The sequence below is a fragment of the Labeo rohita genome, chromosome 11 (assembly GCF_022985175.1).
Source record: "Labeo rohita strain BAU-BD-2019 chromosome 11, IGBB_LRoh.1.0, whole genome shotgun sequence".
NCBI classification, from domain to species: Eukaryota; Metazoa; Chordata; class Actinopteri; order Cypriniformes; family Cyprinidae; genus Labeo; species Labeo rohita.
Genome location: NC_066879.1, coordinates 21,451,245 through 21,468,264, shown reverse-complemented (window position 1 = coordinate 21,468,264; position 17,020 = coordinate 21,451,245). Strand labels below are relative to the sequence as shown.

General features: G+C 35.4%; 1 protein-coding gene across 21 annotated transcripts in view; it reads left to right on the top strand.

The window, feature by feature from the left end:
• Positions 1-17,020, top strand: part of cacna1ab (calcium channel, voltage-dependent, P/Q type, alpha 1A subunit, b) — a 155,473-nt gene that overhangs the window by 53,071 nt on the left and 85,382 nt on the right. For all 21 annotated transcript variants that reach the window (XM_051123503.1, XM_051123502.1, XM_051123494.1 and 18 more), the window contains exons 4-5: positions 13,527-13,632; positions 15,430-15,569. In XM_051123503.1, coding sequence (XP_050979460.1) covers positions 13,527-13,632; positions 15,430-15,569 — 246 coding nt within the window. The remainder of the gene's footprint in view (positions 1-13,526; positions 13,633-15,429; positions 15,570-17,020) is intronic.

Genomic DNA, 17,020 nt, shown 5'->3' with positions numbered 1-17,020 from the left:
TTTTCCCTCTTACCCAAGCATTTTTCTCACTCCTCTAAATGAGAAGTGGTTTGGGGAGAGGGGTATTTTGTTGTCGGGAGGGTGGGTTGTGCAAGCTCTGACTTTCCCCCAGGGTCCTAAATCTCCCATGGGACAATTTAGGAGTTGCGGTGCTGAGACTGCAAGCTTTTAGCCTCTCTTATCATGGCCTGGCCTTGCTGACGTGCACGCCATACACACATACACACGCGTACGCAGGTGCACCCCACCGGTCCGTTGTAGATCTCCCAGATTGCATTGGGCCATTGACATTCCATCAAGTCCCATCAGCACTTGCTTCACTTGGCTGAAACTCAGAGAGCACAGCTCAGCCCAGGAGCCAAATTGTTACGGTGTTTTCTGCGGCTCGCACAACGCATCTTTGTGTAGACAGGGGTATTGACATGGAGCAGTATGTATTACTGTAAGAAATACTGACATGGAGAAATAACTATTACTGTAGGAAATACCGGACACTTGCAGTTCTTAATGGCTGATATCCAAGTATTGCTGTAGCTCTGAAGTACAATAAACGTACAATTACTGCACAAATGCACGAAAAAAAAAGAAAAGTGTTGATATGTTTAAGTCAAGTAATGCTGATGTAGCCTCACTGTGGCATATTGTGCATTTGCTGTTGCTGCGATCAATACAGAAGCTCTATAAAACAGAAAGAACTCTCAGTGGCTGGCCACAGTAATGTAATGCATGTAGTCCAGTGCATATATTCGTGCATAGTCCAATGCATAGTTATTTATAAAAATATTTTATCACAATAAGTTTTGAGAAGTTATAATTTTGGCCAAACTATATTTTTATTTTATTTTATTTTATTTATTTTTTTATACTACTGTTACTACTTCTATTGCTACTACTACTTATTTTTTCTATTTTTTATTTTATTTTATTTTATTTTATTATTTTATACTGCTACTTCTTCTAATACTACTACTACTACTTTTTTCCATTTCCTATTTTATTTTCTATTTTATTTAATATTTTATTTTATACTTCACTACATCTACTATGGCTACTACTAATACTACTACCTACTGTATTTCATTTTATTTTATTATTTTATTTTATACTAATACTTATACTACTATTAATGCTACTACTTATTTTTTCTATTTTATTTTAGTTATTTTATTTTATTTGTTTATACTACTACTACTACTACTACTACTTATTTTTCTATTTTATTTTATTTTATACTACTTCTGCATCTTCTACTACTAGTACTACTACTTATTTTTCTACTTTATATTTTATTTTATTTTATTATTTCTCATGTTGATTTTAATTGCTTCCATCGTCCTCATTTGTAAGTCACTTTGGATAAAAGTGTCTGTTAAATTACTAAATGTAAATTTATTATAAGTTATACTTCTACTATTATTACTAATACTACTACTTATTTTTTCTATTTTTTATTTTATTGTTTTATTTTATACTACTACTATACTACTACTACTAATACTACTACTTATTTTTTTCAGTTTTCTATTTTGTTTTATTTCATTTTCTTATTTTATTTAATACTCCTACTTCTACTACTACTACTACTACTTATTATTTTATTTCCCTTTTTTTTCATTGTACACTACTACTTATTTTTTCTATTTTATTTTATTTTATTTTGTTATACTCCTGCTACTACTAATACTATTACTTATTATTTTATTTTTTGATTTTATTGTATTATTTTATTTTATACTCCAACTTCTACTACCAATACTACTACCTATTATTTTTTTTTAATTTTTTCATTTTATTATATATTTTTGTACACTACTTTTACTTCTTTTAATATAGTAATACTACTACTTATTTTTTCTATTTTATTTTATTTAATACTACTACTAATTCTACTACTAATACTGCTATTTTTTCATATTTTCTGTTCAGTTAGATTTTTATCTACTACTACTATTACTACCACTTTTTTTCTATTTTTTTTAACTTTATTTTATTTATAATTGCATAAATATTTGCTCATGTACATAGATTAGCAAATATTTAAACAATATCCATGGACTGACTCAAAACTGTCTTACCAGAGGCCATCCTATTTTTTTTATGTATATTTTTAAGAAAGTGTGTGCGTGCTTGTCTTTTGTATGATATGCAAACACATGATCACAGTTGTGTTTGAGTGTGTTTACGTCAGCTGGCGATAATCTACTTCCTAAAGCCCACTTGCAGACAAGCAGGGTAAAAAAAGCCGTGCATCTCTTCTTCCCCTCCACCCTCAGTTCCAACACCTTCTCCGCATTTCCCGTTTTCTCTTTCTCCCTCTTCTCTGTTTATACACCCATCTCTCTCGCTCATACTCTCCATTTCGGTTTCTCTCACTAGGGGCTCTCTCTCCGTCTGTTTCACCACTGTTTATGTTCTTTCTTCCCTCTATCTTCTCTCTCTCTGCAGAAATGCTGAGGCGGCAGCGGCGCTCTGACTGAATTAAGATTGTATGATTGATGTGCAGCACTCTCAAACGAGAGCAAGAGAACGCGAAGGAAGCCGAAATGCAGGAGGGAAAGCAAGGAAGGCTGAAAGGGAAGGATAAAAGATAAGACGAGGAGGAGTGGAGAGAAAACAGGGTGGAATAAGCCACTAAAAGCTTTTTAATATACAGCAGACAGACAAAGAGAAACATGCAGATGTCAGGGTGTGAAAGGTGCCGGATTTTATGTTTAAAGACTGGAGAGGAAAAGGTGGAATATGTGGAAAGACTAAAGAAAAAATGGAGGAATGAGAAAGAAGTTGAAGTGAAAAGGAGCCATGTCAAAATGACCGACAGACTGTAAATATGAAAATAGTGCGAAGGCGTTGTGACAGAAATGATGAGTGAATGTCTGTGGAGAGAGCCTGTTATACCATATCTGAAGCATACATACACACACACACACATTTTCACAGAGTAGGAAGCGCATTGGGAGACATACTAAACTTAAATATACATATTAAAATATTAAGCAGCATAACTGTAAATGTTGATAATAGTTATAGTAAATGTGTTTGAGCACCAAATCAGCATATTGATTTCTGATGGGTCATTTGACACTGAAAACAGGAGTACTGGCTGCTGAAAATTCTGTCACAGGAATAAATTACATTTTAAAAATAAATTAAAACAGGAAAAATTGTAAAATTGTATTTTGTATTAAAATTGTGTTAAGTTGTATTAATAAATTCACAATATTACAGTTTTATTGTGTTTTTGATTAAATAAATGCAGCCTTAAACGCAAGAGACTTAAAAATAATAATAATAAAATAAATAAATACATTTTACCGACCCCAAATCTATTTTATTTTATTTTTTTATTTTATTTTTTTACTCCCGTCACTTTTACTTCTTTTACCACTACTAAAACTACTACTTTTTTCTATTTTTTTTTTTAAACTACTACTAATACTACTACTTATGTTTTCTATTTTTACTTTATTTTTATTTTTTCTATTTTATTTTGTTTTATTTTATGCTACTGCTACTACTACTACTACTACTACTACTACTTATTTTTTCTATTATTTGTTCTATTTTATTTCTATTTTATACTACTACTTCTACTATTAATACTACTGCTTATTTTTTGTTTTCTATTTTATGTTCTGTTTTATTTTTTTAATATTCTAATTATCCTTAAACACAAGAGACTTTGTAAAAAAATAAATTATATTAAATTAAAATAAATACATCTCACCTACCCCAAATCTATTTTATTTTATTTTATTTTTTTATTTTATTTTTACTACTGTCACTTCTACTTTTACTTCTATTTTCTTATTCTTATACTTTTCTATTTCTTATACTACTACTAATACTACTTATACTGCTACTTGTTTTTTTCTATTTTCTTTTTGTTTATCATTTTATTTTATTTTATTTCATACTACTACTACTACAACTAATACTGCTACTTATTTTTTATATTATCTGTTTTATTTTCATTTGTATTTTATTTTTAGTTTATTTTATACTACTACTTCTACTACTACTACTACTTAATTTTTATAGTTTATATTTTATTTTGTTTTAATCTTTTTCATTTTCTATTCAGCCTTACACAAGAGACTTTGTAAAAAAAAAAAAAAAAAAAAAAGAAAAAGATAAAATAAAATAAAATACATCTTACTGACCCCAAATTTTTGAACAGCAGTGTGTATTTAATATTTTTGTATAATACTTTTTAGCCCATTAAATAAATTGGCTTCATAATAGTTTTATTGTCTACATTTTGCAGAAAATAACGTTGAAAATGTATGTGCTTGTACAGAATTTGGCCATAAAACAACACTGCGCCACAAAATATTCACTCAAGATGAAATTGTGGCAACAAGCCTGGATATCTGCTATATTTATATTGAAAATTAATCAGATTTTACATCCCTGCACAGACCGATACACAGGGTGAGATAGTATTTGTTCGATAAAGAATATAAAAGGACAAATATTTGTGGGGAAAAAGTCAAAGAACAGAAAAAAAAAACAAAGTCGAGGAGAGTTTCAAATAAAAGAGAACTCCTCATTTACACTCTTACATAATGTACAGCTCAATTTATATAACAAGTACAATTACATTTTATTTTACATAGGATTAGATCAGTTTACTCATGTTTCTGGGTGGTTTCCAGCAGGTTCTGGAAAATGAGCAGGCAATTGTATATAACAGTCACACAGATCATAGCTGTAAAGATGAATGGCTTGGAATTGTGGTTGAAACCAAAGTATTTATAGAGGATTCACAATATAATCTATATCAATATCACAACATAACACAAACAAGACCTCAAGCAGAACAGATCAATATGATCACCAACAGCAAACACATATATGTTTCAAATCACACAGGTAGATGGTGTGTGCTGCTGTGTATGTATATATTTTGGGATTTTTAATATTTTGAACGCTTTTCTTCTTTGTTAAGGCTGCATTTATTTGATTACAAATATAGAAGAAAACTGTAAAATTGTGAAATATTATTGCAATTTAAAACAATAGCTTTCCATTTTAATATACTTTAAAATAGAATCTAGTCTTGTAATGCAAAGCTGAATTTTCAGCATCATCACTCCAGTCTTCAGTTTCACATGATCCTTCAGAAATCATTCTGATATGCTGATTTATTATCGAAGTTGGAAACAGTTGTACTTCTTAATATTTGTTTTGGTGGCAGAATTTTTATTTTTGGCTAAACTATCCCTAACTAACGTGTTTTTGATGTATTACAGTGTGTTAGTATTGAGTGTAATGTTACTCTGGTTGCAGAATAAGGATCTTTCTGCATATTGCATCAGTGAAACAGCCCTCATGTGTGTGCAGTTAGCATCCAGCAGTCAGCTCGGTGGTTAACACAGGCTTACCGCAATGAAAACCATTAAAGGGATCCATGATGGAGGAAGAAAGCTATAGAGAGGGCGTTAGAGGAAATGAGAGAAGAGGGCGCTAAGACAGTGGAGTAACGGACGAATCTCTGTGAATCGAGAGTCACTTAGACCTCGAAAGACCAGAACGCAACAGGATGCTGAAGTATTTAGCGTCAAAAATAAAAGTAATAGGAAAAAAAACAGAAAACGAGAACGACAGAGTGAAAGAAATTGGATTCAAGGAGGAGAGGAGCAGACTCTTTAATCTGTCGTGTATCTATTTTTAGTGTAGCGTATATGGAACAGGAGGGGGAATTCATAACTGAAGGCTTTTTAGCATGATGGATCACACGCACGCTCGCTTCAGGTCCCTCTGCAGGAAAAACAGAGCAATCGAGGAGAATCAGAATCAGAATGAGATTTATTGCCAAGTATGCTTACACATACAAGGAATTTGTCTTGGTGACAGAAGCTTCTAGTGCATAGACAAAATGACAGCGACGAGACGCAGATCATTAAATAAAATAAGTGAACAGAAATAAATATAAATAAAATTACACAATAGACAATATATGTATGTACAAAAGGTATACAAATGCAAGGGAATGTGTATAAGAAGTATGATGTGTAGCGCACAGCAGAGACATTTAAACTGTTCATGAGGAATGGCCTGAGGAAAGAAACTTTCCCTTCTCTTATGCCTGGCTGTTTTGGTGTTCATTGCTCTGTAGCGCCAACCAGACAGCAACAGTTCAAAGAGGAAGTGGCCTGGATGTGAAAGATCCAGAGTGATTTTTCCAGCCCTCTCCCTCACGAGTCTAGTTCTTGGAGAGTGGAAGTTGGTGACTCTCTGCAGTCCGGACTATCTTCTGTAGTTTGAGGTCTGATTTGCCCAGCCAAACCAGGCATGCAGAGGACAGACTCTATGACTGCAGAGAAGCAACTTCCTTAGCTGGCGAAGGAAACGAAAAAAGGCTTGGGCATTTTTCACAACGCAACCTATGTGTCCTATTTACAACCCTACAGTTGAGGTCAGATGTTTACATCCTCCTTTCAGAATCATTAAAAATGTTAATTAGCAGAATAAAAGGGATCATACAAAATGCATGTTCTTGTTTATTCAGTACTGACTTTATAAAAATGACCCTGTTCAAAAGTTTACATCCCCTTGATTCTTACTGTGATTCTGTGTTGTCACCTGAATAATCCACAGCTGTGTTTTTTTGTTTAGTGATGGTTGCTCTTGAGTCCCTTGTTTGTTCTGAACAGTTAAACTGCCTGCTGCTCTTCAGAAAAATCTTTTAGGTTCCACAAATTCTTTGGTTTTCCAGCTTTGTTGTGTATTTGAACCCTTTCCAACAATGACTGTATGATTTTGAGATCCGTCTTTTCACACTGAGGACAACTGTGGACGTTATATGCAACTATTACAGAAGGTTCAAACTCTCACTGATGCTCCAGAAGGAAAAATAATGCATTAAGAGAAGGGGGTGAAACCTTTTTTTAAATTGAAGATCAAGGTAAATTTAACTTATTTTGTCTTCTGGAAAACATGTACTATTTTCTGTAGCCTCTGAAAGGCAATACTAAATGAAAAAATATGATATTTAGGCAGAATAAGAAAAATGTACATTCTGTTCAAAAGTTTTCACCCCCTCTTAAGCTCTTAATTCTTCATTTTTCCTTCTGGAGCATCAGTGAGCATTTTAATGTTCTGTAATAGTTGCATATGAGTCGCTCAGTGTGAAAAGATGGATCTCAAAATCATACAGTCATTGTTGGAAAGGGTTCAAATACACAAAAATGCTGGAATTTGTGGGACCTAAAGGATTATTCTGAAAGACAGCAGGCAGTTTAACCATTCAGGACAAAGAAGGGACTCATGAACAACTATCACTAAAAAAAAAACACAGCTGTGGATCATTCAGGTAACAACACAGTATTAAGAATCAAGTGTATGTAAACTTTTGAACAGGATCATTTTTATAAATTCAAATATTATTTTCTCTTATAGACTATATGTAAACATATTTTATGCGAAATATCTTATTCAGGTCAGTACTAAATAAACAATAACGTGCATTTTATATGATCCCTCTTATTTTGGTAAAATAATTAACATTTTTAATGATTCTGAAAGGGGCGTGTAAACTTTTGACAACTGTATGAAATGGTAGTGCCCCAAAACGTGAAAGACTGCCACAGTACTGTTTAGAATAGTGAGTAGGGGTAATACTGGGGTGTCAGAGCAGTTTTTCAAACCTGCAAGAAAACTAATTTAGGTCATCAGCCAGTTGTTGATTTGCAACAGTGAGTAGAAAAGCTTACAGTTGATAAAGAGCACTTTAGATTACGATAGTACAACTTCAGCATTGTTACATCAGTGGACCAACTTTCCACAACCATCTCTCGTTTTCCCTGCTGATTCTGCGTCTCAATCTGCTGGAGTTCATTCAGCCAGGTTTCTGTGAAACACAGAGCAGCAGAATTTGAATAGTACTTAGTTGTTCAGAAAGTTGTTCATCCATTTTGTTGGGGAGGGAGTGTAGATTCGCCAGATGGATACTAGGCAGTGCAGTTTTAAACCCGTGCTGTCTGAGCCTGACCAACATGCCGGCTCGCATCCCACGCTTGCGCATCTTGGAGTGCATGAGGAGGAAAGGAAAATGCAAAGATGGAGACAGGAAGACCGTGGATGGCCAGAGAAGAAAAAGAGATTGGGAAAGTGAGAGCTGGCAAGAGCCTATGCTGAGTCTTGAGGATTCTTTCATTTAATTTGTAGGGTTGTTTGTTTTATTTCAGTTTAAATGCGTTCATCTCATCAGCTCCGTTTCCCCCTGAAGCACATTGTCAGCTCAAATCTAGAGCGCAGAAACCACTCAAAAAAAAAACTCCCTATCCAGCATGTCTATGTGTATTGAACATATGCAGTTACCTGCATCAAGAAGTCCTGTTAACTCAAAGGTCAAATTTACAATAAGCTTCTCACTGTGATTTCTTGCAGGAAGTGGTGGAAGTTATTCAAGCTTGATTTTTCAGATTAACACTTGCACACACAAACTGAAGGTGCATTTCAGTTGGCAATGTGACATAGAAATGCGACAAAGTTGGTACCAATGCGCAACGGCGTAATACACAAGTGCAGACAATGGAGGTCACGTGACTTGCCGCCCGTTCAGCGCTGCCAGTGCAAAGTTTCTAAAGCCTGGAGGGCTAAATGACCGTATTAAACGTCTCTCCTCTCCTCTCGAGTGCTTTCTGATAATATAATATGGAGTTTTTAGTTGTGAGCAGTCAAGCATCAATATGCTGATGCTTGATAATGCAGTGTGTGCATAGGAAGGGAGTGTACAGTACTAGTGTGTGTGAGCTTATGGAAAAAGTGCATGTGGGGACAAAAAAAGTGGCCATGGGAAGGTTGTAATGAGGGCAAATAGAAAAATACAGTTGGGGTGTTTATGACGCATAAACTATATGAATGTGTTTTCTCATCTATACTTTTGGGGGAAAAAAAGATTTTGACAAAATCTCCTTTTGGGGACATCCTTAAAGGGATAGTTCACACAAAAATGAAAATTACTCCATCATTTACTCACCCTCAAGCCATTCTAGTAGAAATGCACCGATCGACCAGCCAGGGACTGGAATTATCCAGTTTTTCCACATGATCGGCACAGAACGGTGACCGGCCAGTCAGCCTGCCATTTCCGCACCGTTCTGACGCCTCAGTGACGGCGAATGATAACGTATGTCATGCCAGATGAGGCTTGCGCAGTCTAAGTGAGTATGTGAGAGAGACTTCAAAGTCTTAAAGTGCAGAAATCAAAGTAAATGAGCGCAACAGCGTTCATAGAAATTAATAGATGCATTGTGATGGGAGGAGCAAACGACAGACACAGAGGGCGTGACATCAGGCCTTGGAGAGGCTTTTATTGAACATAAATTAACCAAAAAGTGTCCAAAAGGGGGAATAAACGTGGTCAAAATAAACAGGGGATCTGGTGTCTTTGTCGTGCTGGTTGTTCCGTGAAGGAGGGGTAGTGTTCAGAAGGGAAGGGTTGAGGTAAGGGGCGGAGTCTGGTGGCCGCACGCACTCCCCTCTTAGGTCCGTGGCTCAATGCACCCTTCCTGGACCCATGAGGACACCAGTGTGCATGCACGGGGAAGAGACCGGTCTCCCGTTTTCCCAATATTCCTTATTAGTATGTTTAAAAAATATTTTAAATATTAATCGTATAAATTTATGCATTTGAAATTTTGCAGTGTAAATGCATTTATAGACAATATCTGTAACTTAGTCCAGATTGGAAGAATTGTAATGTTTAATACATTTTTATTATGTAAATAATTTTTTTGCATTGTAAAAAAAAGGACAGTTTTCGGTTTGTATATGTTGTCAATTATAGGTCTTAGAAAGAAAATTGGAATCAGCAACAATCGGTATCGGCAGGTCACACTTATAAAAAAAATCTGAATCGGGCAAGAAAATTGCAGTCAGTGCATCTCTACATTTTGGGTGTATATGACTTTCATCTTTCAGACGAGTACCATTAGAGTTATATTAAAAAATGTCTTGGCTCTTCCAAGTTATATTACAAAATGTCCTGGCTCTTCCAAGCTTTTTTAATGGCAGTGAATGGGTGTTGAGATTTTGAAGTCCAATAAAGCGCATCCATTCATCATAAAAAGTGCTCCACATAGCTCTGAGGTTTAAACAATGCTTTCTGAAGCAAATCGATGTGTTTACGTAAGAAAAATATCCATATTTAAAACTGTATAAACTGTAATCTCTAGCTTCCGTTCACGAGAGAGTGGCATTTCAGTGGATAACGCAGGATGTAGGCATAACGTTAGCTCCAGTGAAAATATGCTAGTCCTGCGAGAGCCAGGTTTTGGTTACAGCAAAGAAAAACCAGTCTCCTCTTGGCTTTTATTGAAATCTTCTGATACTGTTGTTTTGTACTTCTAATTCATGACTGCCATTTTGCTTTGCTCTCTTCTCTGTGCTTTCGCGTTTGTCACTTCATCTGCTAGAATGCGACTGTCATGAACATGCATACGACAGTTAACGGAAGCTAGAGATTACAGTTTATAAAGTTTTAAATATGGATCTTTTTTACACAAAAGCATTGAATCCCTTCAGAAGGCCTTCATTAACCCCTGGAGCCATGTGGAGTACTTTTTATGATGAATGGACGCACTTATTGGACTTCAAAGTCTCAACACCCATTCACTGCCATTATAAAACTTGGAAGAGCCAGGACATTTTTTGATAGAACTCTAATGGTATTCGTCTGAAAGAAGAAAGTCATATACACCTATGAAGGCTTGAGGGTGAGTAAATCATGGAGTAATTTTAATTTTTGGGTGCACTATCCCTTTAATGGTAAAAATGATTCATAAATAAAGAGCTGCAATGTGGACTAGAGTTTGAAGTTCTTGCTCAGCTAATGAGATTACATTTTGCCAAGATTACCAGAGTAGTTGTACCCTAAGTGTTCACAAATGTACCCTATAACTGTACCCATTTTTCTGACAGTGTATAAGGGGGAAAACTTTGTATATCTTTGGCTGTGTTGGATCTGTGTGCAGACTTTTTAATTAAAGCAAAAGAGATTGAAAGAGGGACCTGGCAGCATCACTACCTCTTATTAGTCTAATACACATTTAAACTGCTGATGGAGAGATGCAGTAGACTCTGTCAAATGCTAGCCAACTCTCCATTTCACAGCTCTTCTGCCTTCTCTCTCTCTCTCTTTCTGTTGCCAGCTCTCTCTTTCTTTTCCTCCTCATTTAAATACATCTACATTCTCACTGTTTTCCTTCTCTGCCTTATTTTTTCTCTCCTTCTCTCTTTCAGTCAGCCTTGTTGTCTCTCTCTCTCTCTCTCCATCTCTCTATCCGAGTCTTAAAATTGAGATGTGAATTATTAAGGGCACATTATGAGCTGCAGACAGCTTTACCACTCCAGCTGAATATTATTTTTCAGGAGCATATCATCAGCGTTGTGCAACTGCATGATTAGTAGGTAGATACGGACACAGAGCGCGAGAAAAGACTGTTAAAATGAGAACAGGGAAGATTTGCTTTTACGCAGAAGGAAGCATTTGGGTTGTTTAGTAGTTTAGTGTGCAGCACTCTGCAGCATCTCTATTCGTGGTTTCTGCCGTGAAGGGTTTGCGCAAATGCTCCACATTTCGTTCCTCAGAACAACCGCTCTGCACATGCTCACTTCAGCGCTCGAGTGGTTGCTATGGATACCACTTTAAGTCTCCCAGCATGCACTGTACTGCTAGCCATGTTAGCCCTGAGCTAACTGTGTGTTGGTGATTTCAATGAGCTCTGAATAAATAGGCGTTTGTGTGTATGTGTGTGTCAAAGGAATGAGTTAGTCATGATGTGAGCACTGAGAGAGCGCTGTTTCTCTTTTTGCTTCACAAAAACTTACAGTGTTACACTGTATGCAGACTGATTGAGTTGAATTCAAGAGCCATGTTCACATGCTTGAATAATGCATTTAGAATGACACAGATGTGGTCTGCAATATAGAGTCTCATAAATAAGATGCTGAGGAACACACATAAAAATTATTTTATTAGAGTATGTTTTGCAAGAAAATACAGTTGCTTTCTACTTCAGAATTGCATGATTAATTCATTGTGTTACCTGCCATTAGTTTGTAATTTATTGTGAAATCTACTAGCAATTTCCGAACAAAAATTGTTTCCATTGCCACTTTTTTTTCAGTGCACAATGAGAGACAGGATATGATATCACATGCTAGGGCTTCTGTATTTAATAAATATTAAATAAAAAATATAAAATAGCTGTTTCAAACTAGAACTTTAAAGACTTCAAGACTTTGAAATATTATATTACATATATTATATTATATTATAGTAATAATAATGCAAAAATGTTTTTCTGAACACATGTAATAGAATATTATCTCATAAAATACAAAAAAATTGGCATTTTCATACACACACACACAAACATTTTTTGCATGATATATATACATAAACACATAGTATCAAAATTTCATTGCATTTATTATAGTTTATATTATAAAAAACACTTATATGTAGTAATAATTATATATAATTACAATATATATTATATTATATTATATTATATAGATTTATGTTTATGGATAAGAACATACCAGTGTTTGCAAAAAAAAAAAAAAAAAAATATTATATTATATTAATTATATTATATTATATTATGTTATTATAATAAACAAAATTTAGGTTTATGGTTGCAAATATACCAGTGTGGTAAAAAAAAACAAACTTAGAAGTAATAATTATATACAATTACTATATATATATATATATATATATATATATATATATATATATTCTATTCTATTCTGTTAATATATATATATTATCATTATATTATTTTATATTATATTATATTATATTATTATGATAAACAAAATGTAGGTTTATGGTTAAGAACATACCAGTGTGGTAGAAAAAAAAAATGTAAGTAATAATAATTACTGAAATAAATATACTGAAATTACTGAAATAAATGAAATATTTATTCATTTACTTAATCAAAGCTATTACAAAATGTTATGGAGTGTGTAGCAGTCATCACAATGACTGTGTGTGTTTGTGTGTGTGTGTGCTTATGCGTATGTGTATGTCACATGCATGACATTATGACGTTGTGACAAGTGCTGAGAGTGTGTATCAGTGCCAGTGGCAGCTGGTAAAGAGACACACAGTAACTGGATAATGAGTGCTCTATTACAGCCAGGCTGAATCTGTCTACACTCATCTGTTTAATACAGCCCTGCAGCCCTGTGTGTGTATGAGTGTGTGTGTGTAGTGTGTGTCTGTGTTTATTTTTGTATGTATATGTGTGAGCCCAGGCCTACAGCTCTATATCACTCACACTTGAATGCACATGGTTTATCCAAACTCTGTAAGAAGGCACCATTATATGTGCATGACTTGCATATGACTTCCCGAATACTTCCTGAATAATATTATAGAATGATAAAATTAATATAATTTTTTTTTATATACATTTTCATGTTTGCATAGTGATTTTAAAAATTCTTGATATGACTGTTTGATATGATGAATCCAGTTTGTTTTTAGCCTTAACCTTGCCTCTTACTCCGTTTGAGTGGATGATTTTGACCACCATCATTGCCAACTGCATCGTACTGGCTCTTGAACAACATTTACCAGATGGAGACAAAACTCCACTGTCGGAACGACTGGTAAAGTGCAACACACACACATTCACTTAGCTAAATATAAATGGGAACATTGCTTAGACTTCTATTGTTTTTTATGTACAGCTAGTTATTAATACTTTAGCCTACCCAAAAATGAAATCTGCTAAGAATGTACTCACCCTCAGGCCATCCAAGATGTAGATGAGTTTGTTTCTTCATCAGAACAGATTTGGAAAAATGTAGCATTACTTGAACTATTCCTTTATCTATTATGCAACTATTACAGAAGGTTAAAACACTCACTGATGCTTCAGAACGAAACATAATGCATTGAGAGGAGGAGTGGGGGGTAAAAACTTGTAAACAGAATGAAGGTGTGTACATTTGTCAGTTTTTGCCTAAATATCATAATTTTTCATTTAGTACTGCCCTTCAGAAGCTACTGAAGAAACTGACATGACAAAATAAGTAAAATTTACCCTGATCTTCATATTCCAAAAGTTTTCACGCCCCGGCTCTTAAAGGGGTCATCGGATGCAAACTCAATTTTACATGTTGTTTGAACGTAAATGTGTGTTGGCACAACCCTATAACAATAAAAATCCACCCAGTGCTATTTTTTTAATCTTTAAATATAAGATCCTCTTTTTCAAATCAGGCCATTCTCAGCTTGGGCAAGGCTGCTCCCACGGTAGTTGATTGACATGACCGTCTTACCTTAGACCCACCCTGAATGAGCTGTGAACAGTCCGAGTCCGACCGCCATTGTTCCGACTCGACTTCCGATTGAGCGATTGAGGTTTTCCATTGTTGGATGTAATAACGAACACGGCAGTCGTCATTTACTCCCGACATCTGGGCGGCTGAAGATGCAGAGGATTAATGTTTCTTTAGTTTTAGAAGGAAATGCGCCCGGCGATCTACATAAACGCGTCTATGTTCACACGAATCATTCGTGGTCCAGCTTCACCTACAGAAGTGAGTATAAGGGTTTTTATGCATCTTTGCAAATTGCCTTAATAATGATCTAGTTAGCAAGTTTCACGGCTAAATGCGGCTAAAGTAAACAGTCTCTCAGAGATTGAGAAATTTTAACCAAAGTATCTTATAGACTTCTCATTAAGACCCTAAAAAATCGTATCAACTTGTGTAAAATGGGCATCCAATGACCCCTTTAATGCATCATGTTCTTCTGAAGCATCAGTGAGTGTTTGAACCTTCTGTAATAGTTGCATATGAGTCCCTCAGTTGTCCTCAATGTGAAAAGATGGATCTCAAAATCATGCAGTCATTGTTGGACATGCTGAAAAAACTGAGAATTTGTAGGACCTGAAGGATTTTTCTGAAGAACAGCAGGCAGTTTAACGGTTCAGGACAAACAAGGGACTCATGAACAACTATTACTAGACAAAAAAAAAATCACAGCTGTGGATCATTCAGGTAACAACACAGTATTAAGAATGAAGTGTATGTAAACTTTTGAACAGGGTGATTTTTATAAATTTAACTATTATTTTCTCTTGTGGACTACATGTGAACGTCTTGAAAATAAAAACTTGTAACGTATATGAAATATCTTATTCAGGTCAGTACTAAATAAAAAATAACATACATTTTGTATGATTCTGCAAACTGTAATCTCCCAAAAGCTTAGTACATAAACTAGTAAATAAACTGTTAAAGGGTGAGTAAATTGTCAACAAGTGTTTATTTTTGGGTGAACTACTGCTTTGAGTAGAGACACACACAGTAGTAGTTAAAAACTGCCAAGCACTAAGAATGTTTTAAGTAAAAATGCTTTTTCTAATAATCCCATCTGTGGTTTTCTTTCTCTCACAGGATGACACAGAGCCCTATTTCATTGCTATTTTCTGTTTTGAGTCGGGCATTAAGATTCTTGCACTGGGATTTGCCTTCCACAAGGGCTCCTACCTGAGAAACGGCTGGAACGTGATGGACTTTGTAGTGGTGCTCACTGGGTGAGTTATACAAACACACACACTCTGGCGTCCAGTGTTATGGTGAAATACAATGAAATACTTGATTATGATTGGTCATTGGTGGCATTCTGATGTCAAATATGTATTTGCATTTTCACTGGTGTTTGTGGTTCCTGTGTTTCTTAGCATTTCATAGCCTTCTTAAGATCATAACTCAGGTATAAAATAGATTATAGATCTGTAGATTGCCTAATGACCAGCTGACTGATTGCATGGCCTAAATTAGCCCAGAGAGAAGTCACGCCCATTCTGGAACTCTATATGAAGCAACGCTGCATGCACGGCAGAGGTCTGGTTGGACACTGGCTCCCTCACACCTTAATGAGCACTCTCACACACACACACTCACACATGGATTCTCAAACACAGGCAGATCACAGCAGCCCTGTAGGGAGCAGCCATCAGGGCACGTCTGAAATGTCACCTCACAGGGAAGCAGAGAGAGAGAGAAAGAGAGAGAGAAAGAGAGGCAGAGGGGTGTGTAGGGGGGATGTGTTGTAGTATTGCAGTGCTAAAGAAGGCAGGGCCATGTGACTCCATTACTCCATTCCCCTGGGCTTTGGAATATTGGAAAATTAGAAAGAGAGAGAGAAGGTGTTGGTTGATGTGAAAAGACGTATAGCTGCAGGAGGAGGAGGAGATCAGAGGCTGGTGGAGGAATCCAAGATGGAGTGAAAACCCTGAGAGCCTTTAATTTCCATGATGGTCCCTGTTGATTTATGCTGGTTAGTGCTGGTTTGGTTGTGGTCTTGTTGGTGGAAAAGGAAAATTCTGGTCAACCAGCATGGTAATTATGATTGACTAAGGGAGGATTGCTGGTTAAAGGCATAGTTCTCCTAAAATTGAAAATTCTGTCATTAATTACTCATCCTCATGTCGTTCCAAACGGATAAGAACTTAGTTTATCCTAAGAACACAAATTAAGATATTTTTTATGAAGTTCGAGAGCTTTCTGATCCTGCATACTCAACCTGCATCACTCCGCAAACCTACGTCGAAGACTCACGGAAGAGAAGAAATTGTTGAATAGAGTAATTATTTTTGTTTTTGCACACAAAAAAAATATTGTCGTAGCTTCATAAAATTAAGGTTGAACCACTGATGTCACATGGCCTATTTTAACATCCTTACTACCTTTCTGGGCCTGTGTATGCAGCTCTTGGATTTCATCAAAAATATCTTAATTTGTGGTCTGAAGATGAATAAAGGTCTTGCAGGTTTGGAACAACATGAGGGTAAGTACAGATTTTTCATTTTTGGGTGGACAGCATCCATACATGTAAAAAAAAAAGAAGTCTGTTTTGTCCAAGAGCTCTTTTTAATAAAATGAAAGTGATAAAGAAAAGCCATTATTTTTGAGTGAACTGTCCCTTTAAAAAGACTAGTAGCGGCATTCAAAACACACCATGCATTGGTAACCAGCAGTGTTT